Consider the following 19,054-nt stretch of genomic DNA (forward strand, 5'->3'; position numbering starts at 1 on the left):
ATACCCTCCTCTCCAACAGAGTAGCTATTGTCACTGTTTCATACCATATAAATGAGGGTTTAAGTTACCGCCCAGCCTAGAAACCTTAATATAGTCATAAACTGGCATCATCTTCAAAACCATTTAGATGGTTCAAGAATTCATGTGGAAATCTAAATTCATAAAACACATTAGAAGAATTGTCTTGTGCCTCTTTTCCATAAAACCAAGACACCCCTGAAACTTACATAACAGTACCTTTTTCATGAAAGAATGCCAATTATGCCAATTCCAGCTTATCACCTATTCACGCAAGCCAATTCCAAAGAGAAATAAAACAGCATAACATCACTGTGCACTGTTTAAGGAATTTTTATTAAAGCAAGAATTTTATAATCCAAATTACGTTTCCTTGCTCAATTATCAGTTCTGTTATTTAAAACAGAAGTGACATTCTGAGCTATTCCACAGTAAAGAATTACAAAATTAAAGAAAGGAATGCTTTAAATTTTTGTACTTTGCTGAAAATTCTTTTTCCCAGGGTCTATAAAACATTAATTTGTTTTTATATTTTACTATTTTTTTGTGGTTTTTTTGTTGTTTTTAAATCAATAAGTAATCTAGGACTAGCATTCTGTTTGCTAGACCTGGCATTTGCTCGGTACATAAGGTTCAAAGTTTCCTTTCCTTTTTTTATTTATTTTATATTTTGCAATGTTTTTTTTCCATAATATTTAAGTTTTTCGATGTTTAGATATTTTTCTTCGGTGAAGCACGAGTTTCTTTTCGTGGTCCCTGATCAATCTGTAAACATGGAAAAAAAATTATAATCATGAAATTTGCTAAGAGATTAGAACTTAATGATTCCAACCACTAAAAAGAAAGGATTGCTCAGTAACATAACAGAGGTGCTAATTATTGCTATAATGGCAATCATTATAGTATACAAATGTATCACATTAACATGTACACCTTAAATTTGCACGTTATATGGCAACTATTTCAAAAACAACCCAAAACCAACAAAAAAGAAAAATAAGACTAATACTGGCACTTTTCAGTAGCAAATTAAAGCCCTTGGCCAAATTTAGTCTACAGCCTGCTTCTGTAAGTTTTCGTGGAACACAGCCACACCCATTTGTTTACATACGGCTGCTTTCACACTGTTAAGAGTGTAGAGTTAACTGCAACAGAAAGAACATGGCCCACAAACCCTGCAGTATTTCCTGTCTGGTCCTTTACAGAAAAGCTTGGCCAATCCCTAGTTCTGGCGACCCTGCTTTATCACCTCATTTCTCAGGAGTAATGAACAGCAACAGTCACTGCTGCCACTCAAGAAAAGGCGTGTGCTATGAAAACCCTCTGAGGATAAGTACACAAAGAGCCAAGCCCTGTCACAGGCCATTTCATACCAATTACTATACAAAATGTCTGAAAGTGCTCTGACTCAAAATATTCAAGTCAATAGCAGGGTAACGGGAAATTTAACTCCTCTATATTTCTACTTTGAACAATTTACAATACATTTGGATCAATGGTAAAATGAATTTTTGCTATGTCTCAAAATATACTCAAACTGTTATAAGGATTAAGAAAACAAGCTTAAAACACCAGACGGAAAGCTCACTTTAAACAGTTGGAACACCGGTGGCACTGTTAACTGCTTTCTGGGCAGCCTCTTTAGCTTGGTGGGCTTGTAGTACAGCTACAGCTTCATCAACCTAAAAAAAGAACAAATTGCCTCTGAAAAGGAATAACTAGAAGAATTTCAAATTAACAATATAAAACTTCCACAAAGGCAAATTCCTTTCCTCAGGTGAAAGTGGAAAGAACTATCAAAAAAACATTCCAAGTGTATCCATATCCTTTTGGGTTCCATTCCACCACCGTTCTAGAAGAACCCTCTTGTACATCTTACTCTCTCCCCACCAAAAGTCCAAGAAATACTAAGAAATATCAGCAAACATCTTTCTCCAAAAAAGCAGCAGCACAGTTAAGAGAGCACAGATGCTGGAGATAAACTGACTGGATTTGAAACCAAGCTCTGCCATGTACTAGCTGTGTGGGTGAGCACTGGGCAAATTACTCAGCCTTTCTATGCTTGTTTCCTCACCTATAAAATGAGGATAACACCACCACAGGTTATTAGGGTTTAAAAACAATATTTATAAAGCTTTTAGAAACGTGAGTGGGTTGTATAAAGCACTTATAAAACTAAGTTCCTACAAAGCGCTGGAATCATAATGTAAGAGGATGCTAGATAAATGATAAATTACTTTAGAACGGAGAGACTCTGGAGACTCAAGCATATGAAGAAGTTCTGAATTATCAATCTCCAACAACATGCCAGTGATTTTCCCAGCAAGAGTAGGGTGCATGGCTTGAATCAGAGGAAAGAGCCGTTCACCTAGGAACAAAAACATTAAAAAACTCCTTCAATAAAAAAATTCTGTAAAAGGCATTCTACTGTATTAAAACTAGGGTTTAAGAAGCTTACTTTTGTATATAGCAAATATACAGTAACCCATAATCTACCATTTCAATATATCTTTTGTGGGAAGACTGTTATAAAATAGATTAAGATCCACCACAAGGCAATTAATTCCTGGCAGTATCAGTTTGCCAAAAAGTGAAATTAAGCCACATTACTATTAAGTTGTTAAATCTGTGCTCAGGCAAAGTCAAAGCTGTTTCCCCATTTGGGTCAAATTCCCTCTTCCAAAATTGTGGCGGGGTCCTATTACCCTATCCATCAAGAACAACGCATTTTCTTCATAGCTTTCCAGGTGTTTGATTAGTTAAGGAGAAAACTGGGCCATCACAGTCATTATGGCAATTCAGATCAATGCTGCAGCCCTGGTCATCATTTCTAGGTGCAAATGAGGTCGAAGTGTCTTCCTATTTTCCAGTCTCCCTGTAACTGACTAGGTGGGACAAAAGCACTTACCCAGCATTTGCTTTTGCTCTTGAGGAGGTGCAGATGCCAACATGGAAGCAGTCAAAGGCTCCTGACCCTGTACATGAACAGCAGGCTAGAAATATAATAAGAAAATTCCTAAGTTTCAAGTACAGAAGTTATGGCAAGTTCAAATACAGTCATCCCTGAGAAACCTCCGAAGCGATCAAGACTGCAACCTAAACACACACAGGGAAGCTGAGCGAATCAGAAGTGCAGCCTAAGGTAGCTATTAACACCTGTATGCTCAAGAACTACAACCACATGGCGTATTTCATTTCCTTTTTTACCTGGAGTATTCTTTGGAACCGTATTTCTATTATGATCGATGACACTTTTGGTCTCAGAGTCAAAAAAAAAAAAGGGGGGGTAAGCCAAATCTCACAAACTAAACTTTACTTCACTCTTTCTTCCCTATAACTAGGCCAAACAAAACTCTCAAACCACACAAGTAATTCAAGATGGGGACTATAGAATGCTCGTCTAATTCCTATAGTATAAGGCAAATAAAATAATTTTACATATTATCAATTAATGAGACATCAATTAAACAAATATTCTAGATAGCTTAAGCTCTCATATCATACAGCTGTGTCTTCAATTCTTTTGATTTCAATCAAGGACTGTCACCTTTACAAAGTCATTTAATTCATACCTGCTGCATGGTAACTTGTGGCTGTGCATTAAGATGCTGCTGAGGATTGCGAACTCCCGCAGCATACTTATACTGCGGAACGGTGCGGACAGCAGGAGTAGCTGCAGCAGCAGCAGCTGCAGGACGTGGACCCATTGTCTGTGTTGATGTGTTAGCTAAAAAAAAACACAAACGAACATATTTTCGTACTTTCACCTTGCTATATCAAATTGGAGATCAATTTTTATAGGAAGGGTTAAGACTCACCAACACGCTGTGTCGACATGACTCGTGGAACCTGTGAAGAAGCTGGTCTCATAGTACTAAATGGTGGTCTAGGAGCGGCTGGGCGGATAGCACCGGGCATATTTTGGAATGCTACATTTAAAGATACGAATGTACATTAATTGGGAAGAACTCACTGAAAAGTGTTCATGCTGCTTTTTTAGAGCTGAGGTTTGCAGAAAGGGCTGAAAGTGACCAAATACAAATACCATCTTTTAAAGCTTAGTCTCACACCTGCTATTTCCCCAGACTTACCAGATCATGAGTAAATAAACACATTCATTCATAGGAGGACAAGTACTTATTAATATCTGAACATGGCCTATGAACCTGGCTCCAAGTGTTCCTGCGATACAGCACTATTCCGCAGGGCAAGGCTGAAAATCCCAGGACCCCAATCCTCATATACGAACAAGAACTTATAAAACTACTGCCTAACTAAACATTAAATTAATAGTTAGATCCATTCTCAAACTTGTCAAAGAGGAAAATCAAGCTAGCATAGAAATTACTATGTCAATAAGAATGGTGAAGCATTTATGATTTTTTTTTTATAAAGTGCTAGAATCCCAAAAATGAACACTACAGCCATAAATTATGAAAAGCAACAGTTAGTATTGTTTCACACATATTTTTAGTCCAAATAGTTCTCAACCTTAATCAAAAGAAAACCAAAAGGCTTACGATGAGGTCTGGCACCCTGAGCAGTCCAGCGAGGACTTGGTCTTAGTTGAGCAATTTGGCTAGGAGGATAGTATGCAGCACGGTTCTGAGTCTGGAGAAAGCAAACAAATGGGTCAGCTAAAGAAAAAGCAAGTAATCAACTAGTTATCTCTAAAACATTTAGCAGGTCCACACACACTAAGCGTGTTTTCGAATTCAATCATAATTCACGTCTCTCAATGTTTTCATCTTGAGGCTTTATTTTTTTGGCACAAAACACTAAATATGACCAAACATGAAAATCTTCATGAGGTATTTGTTCTAAAACTTACCTGTGGGATAGCTGCCATGAAGTAACCTGAAGGAGGTGCTGGCTGGTAGGGGTTGATTACGGGGTTGGGGACAGCTCTGACGCTAGCCATTCTCTGCATATACTGGTTAGTGAGGTGAGCCTGGCGCTCTTCTTTGCGCTGAGCTAAAGCTACATACAATGGCTTGGTGGCCACAATTCTACCGTTCATTTCTGTAACTGCTTTAGTGGCTTCTTCTGGGGAGGAGAAACAGACAAAACCAAACCCTTTGCTGCGACCACCCTCCATCATAACCTATTAAAAGAAAAAAAATTAAACAAGGTTAATGGAATGGCAGAAGGAGGCACAAAAACGGAGAACATTACTATTTAGTCAATTATGGCCATTGACTCAAATAACTAAACCTTGTTAATGCTTTCATTCTTTGGACAATTTTCTGTAATACCCAAATATTAAGGGCAAGCTACACACATGCATTATCCTAGCCAAGCAAAAGAGGAAGTAAAAGGGTGCATGCACAACAGCAGCTTTGGTAAGATTTTAGATATTCCATTAGATACCAGATTGTCAATATTAAGGTTTAAATATCTAAATACATTCAAGGCCTACTAAATTTGACTCTTCAGTATCACTGAAAGCATCCACAATTAAAATTTGACTATTCAAGCTGACAAGATGCTTTACTATTATTTGGGGGAGGGGGAGGGAGCAGGTGAATCTTATGCACGTTTCAAAACAAAAATTTCACATTCAAGACTGAATGGCCATAAATGGGGGGTATAAACAATATTCCTAAGGAAGCTGCCAATGACTGCAAAGATTGCCTCACTGGCCCTGCAATATGTAAGCATGCTAAATCTACAGCTATACTGAACAGGATGCTGGTGGCAGAGGAACAAACAAAACAGCAAAAACCAGAGTCCAATGATTTCACTTATATGTGGAATCCCAAAAATAACAAAAAACCCCAAACAAATTAAAGAAAAAAACCCCTGAGCTTGTGGATACAGAGAAAACATTGGTGGCTGCCAGAGGCAGAAGGGGTTGGGGTGGGAGAAATGGGTAAAGGGAGTTAAAATGTACAAACTCCAAAGCTATAAAATAAGTCATGAGAATGTAATGTACAGCATGGGGACTACAGTTAATACTGTATTCTATATTTGAAAGTTGCTAAGAGTAGATCTTAAAAATTTATAACTATGGTGATAGATGTTAACTAGACTTATTGTTGTGATCATTTTGCAAGTCGTGTGTTGCTTAATGATGGGGATATGTTCTAAGAAATGCATCGTTAGGTGATTCTGTCGCTGTGCAAACATCAGAGTATACTTACACAAACCCAAATGGTATAGCCTACTATGCACCTAGGCTCTACGGTACTAATCTTATGGGACCACCAAATGTTGTTACAAGGTTCACTGAAGCATTACATGTTGTACATTTGAAACTAATATAATGTCTGTTATATCTAAATAAATAATTAAAAAAACAAACTAGAGTCCACAAACATAACCATGCAATTATGGGAATTTAGGATGTTAAAGTTAGTATTTTAAAATAGTGGAGAAACGATGGACTTTGGAATATTCAGTACGTGGTACATTAGGACAACTGAAAAGAATAAAGTCAAATCTCTTATTCACATCACACTGAAAAACCAATGGCCAGATAGACTCTTAAAGTAAAATCCAAAAATACAGAGAAAATCCAAGATGACAGACCCCAAAGACCTAAGTGAAAGACTGAGAGAAATATCTGCAATATAAACCAAAGGGCTGACATAAAACTCTAAATCAATAAAAAGATAACCAATGCCAATATAAAAATATGCAAAGAACAGGCAAAACTAGTAAACATGTGAAAACCCTTTCACCATTTGAAAAGATGTATTCTACTTTTTATTAAACTGACAAATTAGGAATTTCTTCAGCCTTTTTGGACAAGTTGCTTCTATCAATTTTAAATGCAAATACCCACTAACCACCAATTTCAATTCTAGAACTTTAGAAATACTGGCATGTGTGCAAAGATGTATAAGAATGTTTATTAGAGCGGTGGGTCTAACAGCGGAAATATGCAAAACAACCCAAATGTTTATCAGTACAGGTACAGTAAAATAAGTTATGGTACATCTATACCATGAATATTCAGCCCTTAGAAGAAAAATGAGAAAATGCTTGAAATAAATATGTATCTAGATCTACTGTTAAGTAAAAAGGCAAACTGCAGAATATGTATAGTATGATCTTGTTTTCTAAAACCTGTTTATACATATACAACAAGCGTTTGGACAAGCATGAAAATCATCTGGGAAGGCACTCAAACTCCTTTTGGAGCCGGAAAATGGGGAAGAGGGATGTCACCTTGCACTTTTTACTTTCTGCCTTGATGAGTTTGTTTTTTGGGCAAGCATTGTTAAATTAACATAACGACCTCTCCTCTAGAATAAATTCTTGCCAAACTTCTCACCTCCTTGCCAACAGTGATACTGTGATCCACAAAGTTTCCTTTGTAAAACATGCATGCTTTATACATTTTTTAAAAACCTGATGCACAATATTCAATTTAAACAACTTTCAGGGAACATACTGAGGATGAAGACACTCAGGAATAAATCCTATCATACTCCAGGACTCTTAAAAAAGCACAGGCTGAAACACAAGGCAATCCCATCCCCTGCATTTTTAGTTGTATTCATCTACTCTGCCCCTAACATTTCCTCACTATCACAGAAGCTGCTTCTGTCAATGTGGCTGTCAGGAAAAGCTGAGTAGAAAGATCAGCCATGAGGTCATTCAAGAGCACTCAGTTTTAACTTTTCCTCTACTCCTTTGAGAATCTGATGAAAGTTTGACACTCCTCCCACCCCTAACATACATATACACAAAACTTTACATACGGAGGGATTCTTGGACCATGGACACCAGAAAAAACACCTAGAGCAAAGGTTCTTAAATCAAAGTTTCACAATTTAGACTAGAATCCTACTGTTGTATTTAACTTCTGATTTCAAGCAAAAGGAAATGTGATCTCTATCTTCGCTGCCAGAGAGCTTGAAGTCTGATTCCCCAGAATGAACTGTCAACACAGATTAGCCCAATACTAACAATTTTAGTTCCATAATAAACTGCCTTTTTTGACCAGAAAAAAAACTAGTTTAACAGAGTATAGAACAGTGCATATCACATAAGGATCAATCACTAACTATGGTCATTAAATGCCACATTCCTCAGGAAAGAATTCAGAACTTGCCATCTGCAAAAATAAACAATTGGGCTACAATATCCACTTCAAATTTGAATATAAGTTTTTCAAGTAAAGAAGCAAAAACCTGATTTCCAGAAAAACGAAAACATTTTTTTTGGAAGAAAAAAAAGCTTTGATTATTCATTTACAAATCATAAAAACATTCCAGTAGGTATATTAACGTGAAATTTCTATACATACATCCACATGAATTTTTCCCAAATCTTGGGGGGGAAAAAAGCATCATACGCTTTACCTTTGCACTAGTGATTGTACCAAACGGAGAAAACTCTTTCCGGAGACGCTCATCATCAATACCATCATCCAGATTTTTCACATAAAGGTTAACACCCTAAAAAAAAAGAACAGAAAACTGTAGAAAAAGGACTAAGAAAACCATAGCGGAACTTAAGGACACTTCCTATTATTTTATCCCATGTGTGTCTTCTCCTTTCCCCCTCAAACCCTCCAGTTACCTGACAGTAACTGATATGATCATAAAATGGGTTTCCTCACCCCTGTCTTATTTTGCTTGCTCAATTAAAAACGAACCTGGTATCTGGTGATCCTATCTTGCTTCATCTGTTCAAATTTGCGCTTAAGTTCCGTCTGCCGTTCCACTTTTTTCTGAGCTCGACCAACATAAATTTGTTTTCCATTGAGCTCCTTTCCATTCATCTCATCCACAGCCTTACAGAAATCACAAAAATTTTAATTACCAACTTGCAAATATAGAAGTTTAACAACAAAGAAAATCTGTGAGATTTTATGAAAGATAAAGACGGACCCATCACAAAAACTAAACTGAGATTTTGGGAAAACATAGGTTTCCAATTTATACTCTCAAACATGTAAGATACAAATAATTCACAACAACACATGTAAAGATGAACGTGTGAAATAGCCAATGCAAGAGCAACCCAGATTTACATCCCTCCCCCTCCTACTACAAAACACAGGAAATCCACAGTGCCTTTTATTAGTATATTTAAGACGTACTTTCTGTGCATCTTCATGCCTTTCGAAGCTTACAAATCCAAAACCTTTGGATTTCCCACTTTCATCAGTCATTACTTTCACACTTAAGGCAGGTCCTAAAAAAAAATTTTTTGAATGATTCAAAGATACTCCATACATTTAGTTTATACATTTCAAATTTCAACACACAAAAACAAAGCCATGAAACAAACTAAAATGGAGATTAAAAAAAATTCCAAGCCTCCAGAAATTTATTCCTCCTCTAACCACCCCCACCTGAAACGGGCAACTAAATATTCTCTTCGAAGTCCCTTTATTTCTACTAAGAAGCTAAATAAATATTCTACTCTTTGAAACATTCCTCCTTCCATTTAAGGATGTTTTTAGACAACGGAAAAAGATGAATTTTTATTCTTAGCATTAGTACAAAACATTTGCATTTTTTTAGCCAATGATTTGATTTTTCTTGACACCAGAATTAAGAAATAAGATTCTTAAGCCTTTGGTCCACTTGATTTCCAACAGGGAATGGGAGGAATACAGAGTTTGAGCCTTGGAAAGACACAGCACAATCACCCAGAGGAGATGGCTTGTTTCTAAAGGCACATGTCACCCCCACCCTCTCAAAGTGAAAAAGACACTTAACTGAGGTGGGTGTTATCTCAGGTAGCTGGGGCAAAAAAAGGTTAAAAATCACATTTGATTACAGAGAATCTGGAAGATGTACGGGCAGAAAAACTGTTTCTTCTGAATGTGCCTCTTGTCCTAAGGCTGTGCACTTCCAATCTCTGTTATGCAAAGCAGCCAAGAAGATATTTGACAAATTTACATTATTGGTGGTCAGCTCACATAGCATTATTCATTTGGGATAAGCGGTTAACAATATCCAACTTTAGAAATAGCTTCTAGTAAAAAAGGAGCAAGAAGGATAAAACATACAAAAGCCAGTCACTAAAGAGAATTTGGAGTAAGATGTGAGACGCGATGTCACATATTTTCTTCATCTCACACAACTTTATATCTTTGTACAAAATGACAAATATTTTGCTCAAACGAGTAAAAGGTTCGATATGACATGCTAGCTTAGCAATAGAAAAGTATTAGATTTCCTTATTCTTTACCATCTTAAGTGCTCAACAAAAAGCCACTTATTTTAAACTTTAATGAAGTTAACTTGAAATGCAGGAAAACAGTTTAAAATCCCATGGATCCAGAAGGCCATCAGAGGGAGATACCATCACAAGAAAATCTGGATCTTTGGCTTTGTCTTTCAAAGTCTTGGTTTCAAACTGCTCAAACATGATGCCACTCAGACTGGCCAAATATTCTAAAGCTGACCAGCTTTCCTACCCCATAATTAAAGACTGGACTCTGACCTAAGTTGGCTGTGTCACATGTATGCCTCTGATGAGATAGGATCTTTAAGAGCTTAAACTCAGCACAATTTCTTAATGTAGCAAAACCTTTTAAAGTCTATTCCAACTATGCACAGAGTCACACCTTTATTGTGCTAATACAATGCTACTAACCTTTAAGCCAGTGAGAATTCTATTTTCATGCTACTTTGTAGTACAATGCACTATCAGTAGCTTAATCCAGGAACTACAAATATTAAGTACTGTGTTAAGTCTCATTTCATTTACTTTTTCAGTACAAAGTATTAGCCAAAACTAACATTGAGCTGTTACCCAGAACTTTGTAAAAATTTAATTCAGACACATTACCAAACTTGCCAAAGAGATCCTTAAGGCGCTCATCATCCATGTCTTCTCCAAAATTCTTGATGTAAACATTGGTGAACTCTTTTGCCCTAGCTCCGAGTTCTGCTTCTCGTTCTTTACGAGACTTAAATCGTCCAACAAATCTAATAAAATATGTAAGGACTATAAAATTAGTTCTATTTTATGAAGTTCAGATTAAGCAAGCCTGATGATTGATTTTGTTAATTGTTGCTGATCATTTCAGAATCTCTAATAAAGAGCACACTATAAAACAGAAACAGGGCCTTAACTGAAGATGAAAGCATATCTTAAGAACAGACCTCTTAACTACAATCACAACAAAGGAGCATATTTCTTAATACACACTTCTCTCCCTTCCCTCTAGCTAACCTAGGGTGAAAGAGTTCATGCCTATTGATACAAATGAGTGGGAGGATACATACACCACACCAATGAAAGACAGAAAAGCTTTCATCATTGCTGTTTCAAAGAGGCTCTTGCACTTTGTTTGCAAACTCCTAAAACAGAAATTTAAATTTCCAAATTCTGTACTCTAACATACAACAGCCTGGCATAACTCTCTTTGCCACATTACCAACATAAAGTGTTCTGAAAATTTAGTTTTTCCCAAGTAGTGCATGTGTCATTAAAGATTATTGTAATATACATCAGAGTTAAAAAACCATCTCCCATAATCCCACCCAAACCATGATTGACTTTTAGTATGTCTTTTGTTTTCTGTTTAGGAACATTAATGAAGATACCAATGATTTTATTTCCTTAAACCACCAGCCACCCATATGGTGGTTCTTTTCCATGCTATTAGTTTTATAAATGTTCTCAGTGGGAGCATAATATTCCACCATGGACATCACAACCTTCTGCTTTTGTAAACAATGCTGGAACTTTATGAGACTTTGTTATTTGTCCTTAGGATAGAATTACAGAAATCATAGTAATTCAAAGGGTATATAAAGGATCTTAAGTTTATCCATACAAACTGTTTTCCAAAAAGATTGTATCTTATACTCAAAACAGCAATAAATCAAGTCTTTATTTAATCTAGACTCCAACCAGTGGTGGACATTTTTTCCCCCCTAAAGCACTGCAGACAAGCAAACTATAAGATACTTTGATCTGCAAATACTAATGATAAATATTTCTCATTTAAAGATGTACTACTTCTAAGAATTGGCCTTTGAAAACATTGTTCATACTGAGGAGTTGCTGGTTTTTAGACTTATATGGGGTTCTTTACATACTGCAGTCTTGTCTTTTCTTAATCATGCAACTGACATATACTTCAAGCCCATGTGCATAATGACCCCTTCATGTACAGACTGACCACATCACTTGATGCAGTGATTTACGAGAACCACACCTTAAGAGTGATGCAGTTGACTTATAAGGATAACCAAACCCAATTTGCATGCTATCATTGCAATGTACACAAGCAACATGAACTCGCAGATCATTTACAATATGACCTTACAGCTGAATTTGCCCAGATAATTAAGCAAAATCCACTGGCACTGAGGATAAAAAAACTTAAGATCTGTCATTTCCTTGGACTCATAATATCTATATTTTTAAAACTTGAAGTAGAAACAGTCTTATAGAGATTTTCTCAGTGTTACAATATTTTAAAAGTTTGCAACTTTTAAGAACAAGTTTATTTCAGGAAAGATTAATCATGAAGACTTCAGGTTTAATTCTGCTTTATCTTTAAATGGCTGAAGGGAGTCATAAAAAACAAAAGGAAAAAAAACACCTTTAAACTCCATCAATAAACTGCAGCAGTATGGCCACCCTGGGCTCTGAACTTGGACCACTGAGCTTGTACCACAGCTCATCTGTCATACCAGCACGTAAATATAGGCAAATTATTTTAGCCTCAACTTCCTCAAATGTAAAATGGGCTAATTACTACCTCAGGAATTATGACTAAGTTCATCTGGATTCCTAGTTTTTCAACGATGCACTTATTTTGAAAAAGCTTTATATTCCAATATACCTATCTTCTATCTTTTCTTTTTGGTCTGAATGTTGACCAATTATACTAATTCACTGATCTTTGTATGTTACATTAAAATGTGGAGAAAAGTCAATTACAAACTCTACCAAGATGTGTTTTAGGAGTATCTCTTTAAGAGCACAAATATATTAACTATTAAAAACAGACTTGAAGTAGGATTAAATATTTATACTTACACTTTGCGATCATTTAGAAGCATCCCATTCATTTTTTCTATAGCTCTTTCAGCTGCTTCCTGTGTCTCAAAATGTACAAATCCATAACCTTTGGAACCATTTTCATCACAAACCACCTAAGGAAAAAATGTATACCAATTTTTCATTACTTGCTACTGATTTAGCATTTTTCAAGTGTTCAGAGATAACTTGTTAGTCACCTAACCTGGGTATTTGGGAAATAAGGATATCCATTAACAGATGGTACGGTTGCTATTTTAAGGAATAAACCACAAGTAGTTAAAACACTACAAATGTGTATTTGTCACATTTTTGCTTACCTTACATGAAAGGATGTTACCAAAAGCAGAAAATGTATCATACAGTGCTTTATTATCAATGGATTTGTCCAAATTTTTAATGAATATGTTGCCCACTCCACTTTTGCGAAGTGATGGATCACGCTGAGACCACATGATGCGTACTGGCTTGCCCTTTATAACATCAAAATTCATGGTGTCCAAAGCACGCTCCGCTGCAGGAAGGACATTTTCAGAGTGAATATTACTTCAAAACTTTTACAGCCTACTTAAAAGTACGCACATTATTGCAGGGGGAGGGGTTGGACACACCATTTCTCCACCTCTTCAAACTTCAAGATGGCTGGACCTTACCACACACTAGCCTAGAGTTAAATTGTATAATGCAAAACAGGAGACAAAAATCAGAAACACCAAATGTTCCACATGGTAACGGGTGACAGACTGCTATTAATTCATTTCTGAAACAATTTCTTCCTTAAATTACCATCAAATTTAAAAGCACCTTTTTGTTCACAGTCAACATAAAACCAAGATTTCCCTTCACAATCTGCTTAACCAGCAATGTAAAAGACATTAGGGAACTGTAGATTATCCACAGGCTGAGAGTAGCTTCTGGATTTTGAGCATTTTAACTTCTTCCCTATTACTTGCCCAAATTGGTCATTTCATTGCTTATCACTGCTAATGTTATACAAAAATCAGTCCATTTTCTTTAAAAAAAAAAAATCCCTGAATTATTGAGATTTCAGTGATTCATGGGACAACTTCCCATTGCCACATAAGAAAATGAAAGGCTATATCCATTCAGATCAGGATTTGAATTAGGCCTTCAAAAGCTAATGTGCAGTTGGGCATACTTAGCTGGATAACACAGAACTTCTGAAACACTACGTCTACAATATTCGTAATTCACTATTAATGCTTCTTTCACAAAGGAAATCAACTTTATCTTAGATCACCGATTTACTTAATAAACTGATGATTTAACCAATTATTTCTAGATAGTGGTAGAAATTTCAAAATCTACCTCATGATTTCAGAGTCCATGAAGGTTTGAATTACGTGCACCCGTATCACCAAGAAAACACTTTAAAGAAGTTGAGATTCTAAATGGAAAAATATATCCTAAGTAAAAAAAGACTAGTCTCTAAAGGGAAAAACATACTCCATTTGAAGTCCTGAAACACCAGTTTTCACAAATTCCATGCCAACATAACAACGATAAAGTTACTGAGAGGACAAATCTTCCAGTCGCTTTTTATAAATGATGAAAGTCTCAGTTTCTAGAAGACAGTGACAATCAGCTGTCAGCTCACTATCAACTGACCACACCTACTCAGCTCCCCTCGTTTTTTTAGCTGATTTTGCCTGAGTTTCTTTTGAATGAATCACCCCTTCCTGTTAAATTGGAAACTGGTCACTTTCAGAAACTATTCTCCAGGTCCATCAACGTAGCAATAATTAGGGGAAAAAAGACAAAGAAAACCACTGAAAAAGCTATTTGGAAAAGAGAGTAATTTGTACATATAGAAACCAAATAAATGGAAGATGGAAAATGCTATCTTCTTTTAAACAGTTACAGTACTGGTCTACTGGTATAGACCGATAATATATAGTGTACTGTAACCATGGTAACCTCAAGTTCAACTTTGCAAATCCCAAGAAATTAAAAAATCGTTTTTTGTTAATTAAAATTAAGTTAAAAAGAATAACAGCCACTTTCAAAAGTTACCATTTTATGGTCTCTAGAATTTGTTCAAGTTTTCTGTCAACTCTTCAGATTGTGATTACCTGCCTCTGAAGTTACCTTCCCTAATCTTACTTCATCTTGCATTCAGTGATAAATCCTGTCCAGAGTTGGGAAGAACTGTTCCGCAGTGACATCTGGAGCTACTGCTTACAGAACAAAAGGGCAGGAAACCTGCAGTGCAGCTTTACAACTTCTGGCTCAGTGTCACTCAAGAGTCTGCCTACCCAAAAACCTCAATACCAACTTCACCTAGTGAATAGCTAGTCATTAAGTAACCTAAGTTTTACTGAATCAACTGAATGACATAAATGTTTGAATTCCACCTTAAGGCCTTTTCTACAAAAATAAAAATGAATTCCTTATATTTTGTAATATTTGCTATGTTTTCAAGCAGCCAGAAAAGGAAAAAAGTGGGCCATAAAATCCAGTGAAGCTGACTTTTGGAAGTCAATCGATCCAGATATAAAGAAAACTCCTGGCAACTCACTAGGCCACGTATTTTACGTTTGCCAAATTTTGTTTTGTGAACGGTTTAACTTCAAAACAAAAATACAAAGTTAGCTGGATTTTTCCCCCCATAAATTCAAGGTAACTCTGACCTCTACTATTTTGTACTTAATCATTCCCCACGATTTATGGATATTCCGGACTACTTTAAAAATAAAGAAACTGAAAGATTGGAATACCACATTAAGTCTAACAGTCCAGGTCCACGATACATTCACAAGTAACATTTTACAGCTAAAGATGGTGAATCCATTTTTAAGTGAAACCCCTCAAACCATGAGAACTATTTCACAAAGGAAATAATAACATTCTGAACAAATTACCAGTACTACCAAACTAATGTGAGAAAAAAACTTAAATGATCTAAATCGCCTGAGAAAACGATGGCCTTCAAAGGGTCATCCTCCACATCCCATCCTCCCACCCTGCTGTTAAGCTTAGAAAGAGAAATGCCTCAACTAGGGGAAAACCCCAAAAGACGTTTCATAGGTAATTTACATATCTACAACCATCAGTCACTGACAAGTCATTACGAATGGAATCCGAAACCTGAGGACCACCACCACATCACCATCTTAACTTTATTCTAAGGCCCTGTGGCTCCCCCAGGCGACTGGGCCAGTAGCAGGAACAGGAACAGGCCTCGGGCCTGCGAGGTTACAGGGTTCAACACGTGGTATTTTTCGAGCACCGAATTGCACTTCCTCCCGGTCCTGGGGCACCGGCGAGAGGCCCGGGTGGTGGGTGCGCCTCCACCCAGGACCACGGAAAGAGGCTCCGCTTCGACGCCCCAGAATCCCGTGGCTGCTGGCGAGAGGGCCCTGGAAGAACCCAATCTCACCCACCCTCCCGGCGCGTCATCACCCTAAAGTTTGAGAGCGGCTGAGGCCGAGAAAATGGTCGCAAAAGAGGAAGTGGCCAGGCGTGCGAGCGGCGTGCGGCTGCCGGCTGCGCTGGTCCTCGCGGGCATGGGGAACCGGGTCTGGGCGCCCGATCCTCTCCCCGCCGACCCTCGGGGGTGACATGCCCTCCCGCTCCCTCCCCCCGGGCCCGCCGGCCTAGCCCGCCGGCCGCCGCCGCCGAAGCCTCATGGCCGCCCGCCCGCCCGCCCGCCGGGCCCGGCTCTCACCGTCCGCCGGCTGCTGGAAGTTCACATACGCGTAGCCCAAGGAGCGGCGGGTGATCATGTCCCTGCAGACACGGATGGAGAGGATGGGCCCGGCCGGGCTGAACTTCTCGTAGAGCATCGCCTCGGTCACGTCGGGGTGTAGGTCCCCCACGTAGAGCGAGGCCATGGGGTAGCTTGGGGCGCTGGGGTTCATCTCGGCACGGCTGCCCGCAGGGCCACAGGCCGCGACCTTTCCGTGGGAGGAGAGCGAGTGCTGGGGCCGGGGGCCGGAGCCGGGGGGAGGGGAGCGGGGGCAAGCGCAGAGGGACAAAAATCAACCGGAATCGAAAACTACTCAACGGCCGCAGAACGGGGACGATCCGCTGCCGCTGGCTGCTGGCTGTCGGCGGGGGCGCGAGGGTGGCGGTGTCGGGTCCGGGCAAAGGGAAGGCCTCAGTCTCTTGGTTCCTTCTTGGAGCTGCTGCGGGGCCGCGGGCGGGCGGGTCGGTCTCGGCTGCTTCACCGGGTTATTTTATAAAAGAGGAAGAAAAAAAAATAAAAGTCTCCGGCGGGGGAGACGCGGAATTTTTGTAAATTTTTTTTTGGTTTTTTAAAAGATTTTTTTTGATTTTTTTTGGATTTTTTTAATAATAAATGTGTGTTCCGAGCCCGGAGCACACACTCCGCACTCTCAGCACTAACCGCCGGGGAGAAGGGGAAGCCCCGCCTCCTGCACCCTCTACTTATACCCACCGCCGCACTCGCCCCGCCCCCCGCGCGTCTGACGCCAAGGCCCTACGCGAGCGTCAGCGCCGGAGGAGGAGGAGAAAAGGAGGCGAAGGGGAGGAGGAAAGAGAAAACAGTAGGAGGAAAGAGCAGAGAGGAAGAGAGAGAGGCGGCGGCGGCTGCTGCGGGTGTGGGGGTGGGGCTGGGGCGGAGGGTGGGGCTTTTGCGCACGCGCCGCTGCCGGGGGGCGGGGCACGCGCTGCGTAGGGCCCGGGGTGGGGGGGGAAGGGCGGGACGGCTCGCGCGCGGCTCCGGGAGGAGTCGGGTGGGACGGCCTCTCATCCACACACCCCGCCCCCACCTCCGCCCCGGAGAAGCGTTAACCCGTCACCGCGGCGGTAGGCGGTGGGCGGTGCGCGGGGCTTCCGGGTTCTTCGGCGCTAAGCACCGCTCACGTGCGGCGCCGCTTTCCCGCCGCAGCCAGCTGTGTTCCGCTCGCCCCGCGGGACGCCGGGCACGGGTGGGCCGGCGGGGTCGCTCCCAGGCCCAGTTTCCGAAACGTGCGCGAAAGGAGTCAGGGCTAGCTCCCCCTTTCTGCTACCCGGACCGCACTACGAGTCCCAGCGGGCAGCGCCGCCACGCGCGTCGGCCGCCGAAGCGGTGCCTGCTGGGAGCTGGAGTCCCCAACGGCCGCGGTTCGCTGACCCCAACTGGCCGCGGGTCTTGCCTCCCGCTCGGCGAACCCCAACCGTCCTGGCACTGGACCCTGGTCGCTGTCCTGCGGTGCTGCAGAGAGAGGGGAGGGGAGGGGTCCTTGGGCTCCTTGTCCTCTGGTTTTCGAGGCCCAGACTTTCCTGGGTCTTTCCACTGGACGCTGTCGTTGGTCAAAGTGGCTTTAATTTGGGAAAGCTGTTTTGGGGTCTTTGTCTGCTTTCCTTTTAAAAGTATCGTGATCACTATTAAGATGCTAGGTTGGACTCATTGATTCGTGCTATTTCTGCCAGAAAGTTCTTTGAGGTAGAAAACAGAACTGGAGAAAAATGTTTTCCTTCGAGTCTGTCACTGTCGTGCATGGCACCACAGACTTGCAACCAGGCAAAATTAGGAATAGTCCAAATGCACCGTTACAAGTCTTTAAAACAATTTTGTGCATAAGTTGTGGGCTTTAATAGAAATGCTAAATTTATGAATTGATAGCCATAAAAAATACCAGTTAATAGGAATGACTTTAAGTCAACCTGCAAATTCCCACTTTAAAGTAGTAATGTGCTTTACAGTTTTAAAGCACTTGCATAAACATCCTGTAGTTTGTTCCCTACAGCAATCTTGTGTGGGAGACGGAGCAAGTAGTAATAATTTTATTTTACTGTTAAGGGAACAGTTTCAAGTTAAATGATTGCCCAGTTCATTCTTTAATTCAAAAAACTTTAATGCATGCCAAATATACTGCCAGGCGTGGACTGGATACTTTATTCTCATTTAATTAAAATTTAAAGCAGCAAAATCCCAGCTAAGCGGTATTTTGTCCCATCTTGGTGGGAAGAGGATAATATTTTTGAAAAACATTTTGCTTCATGTACTTTTTTAGGCAAAAGAGCAAAACTTCGGACTGTGCATTAGGAAGACACATCTATTACTAAATGATAAATCATTCAATCTATTAGAATTCTGTGGTTA

General features: G+C 39.7%; 1 protein-coding gene across 22 annotated transcripts; it reads right to left on the reverse strand.

Moving 5' to 3' along the window:
- Window positions 1-335: 335 nt before the first annotated feature.
- Window positions 336-18,156, reverse strand: PABPC1 (poly(A) binding protein cytoplasmic 1). 22 transcript variants are annotated; one of them, XM_070631888.1, is made up of 17 exons: window positions 17,739-18,156; window positions 17,012-17,165; window positions 16,673-16,901; window positions 13,305-13,498; window positions 12,985-13,100; window positions 10,777-10,916; window positions 9,074-9,168; window positions 8,627-8,764; window positions 8,331-8,426; window positions 4,850-5,122; window positions 4,539-4,629; window positions 3,837-3,947; window positions 3,591-3,745; window positions 2,927-3,011; window positions 2,256-2,386; window positions 1,607-1,700; window positions 336-783 (listed from the first exon to the last, which is right to left on the reverse strand). In XM_070631888.1, exons 3-16 carry the CDS (start codon window positions 16,863-16,865, stop codon window positions 1,608-1,610), a joined length of 1,911 nt encoding a protein of 636 aa, XP_070487989.1. In that variant the 5' UTR covers window positions 16,866-16,901; window positions 17,012-17,165; window positions 17,739-18,156; the 3' UTR covers window positions 336-783; window position 1,607. The 22 variants fall into 22 exon arrangements, with proteins under 22 accessions (XP_070487989.1, XP_070487988.1, XP_070487994.1 ...); XM_070631887.1 differs by having other exon boundaries at window positions 17,012-17,168; window positions 17,739-18,076; XM_070631893.1 differs by having other exon boundaries at window positions 17,762-18,062.
- Between the last annotated feature and the right edge of the window lie 898 nt (window positions 18,157-19,054).

This window comes from Equus przewalskii, chromosome 8 (assembly GCF_037783145.1).
Source record: "Equus przewalskii isolate Varuska chromosome 8, EquPr2, whole genome shotgun sequence".
Taxonomy (NCBI): domain Eukaryota; kingdom Metazoa; phylum Chordata; class Mammalia; order Perissodactyla; family Equidae; genus Equus; species Equus przewalskii.

Coding starts and splice junctions, on each gene's coding strand:
- PABPC1 (XM_070631888.1), bottom strand. CDS start 16,865: ATGAACCCCAGCGCCCCAAGCTACCCCATGGCCTCGCTCTACGTGGGG. Junction 8,765..9,073: donor GGCATGAAGATGCACAGAAA/GTACGTCTTAAA, acceptor GATTTCTGTAAG/GCTGTGGATGAGATGAATGG. Junction 3,012..3,590: donor CACAAGTTACCATGCAGCAG/GTATGAATTAAA, acceptor TTATATTTCTAG/CCTGCTGTTCATGTACAGGG.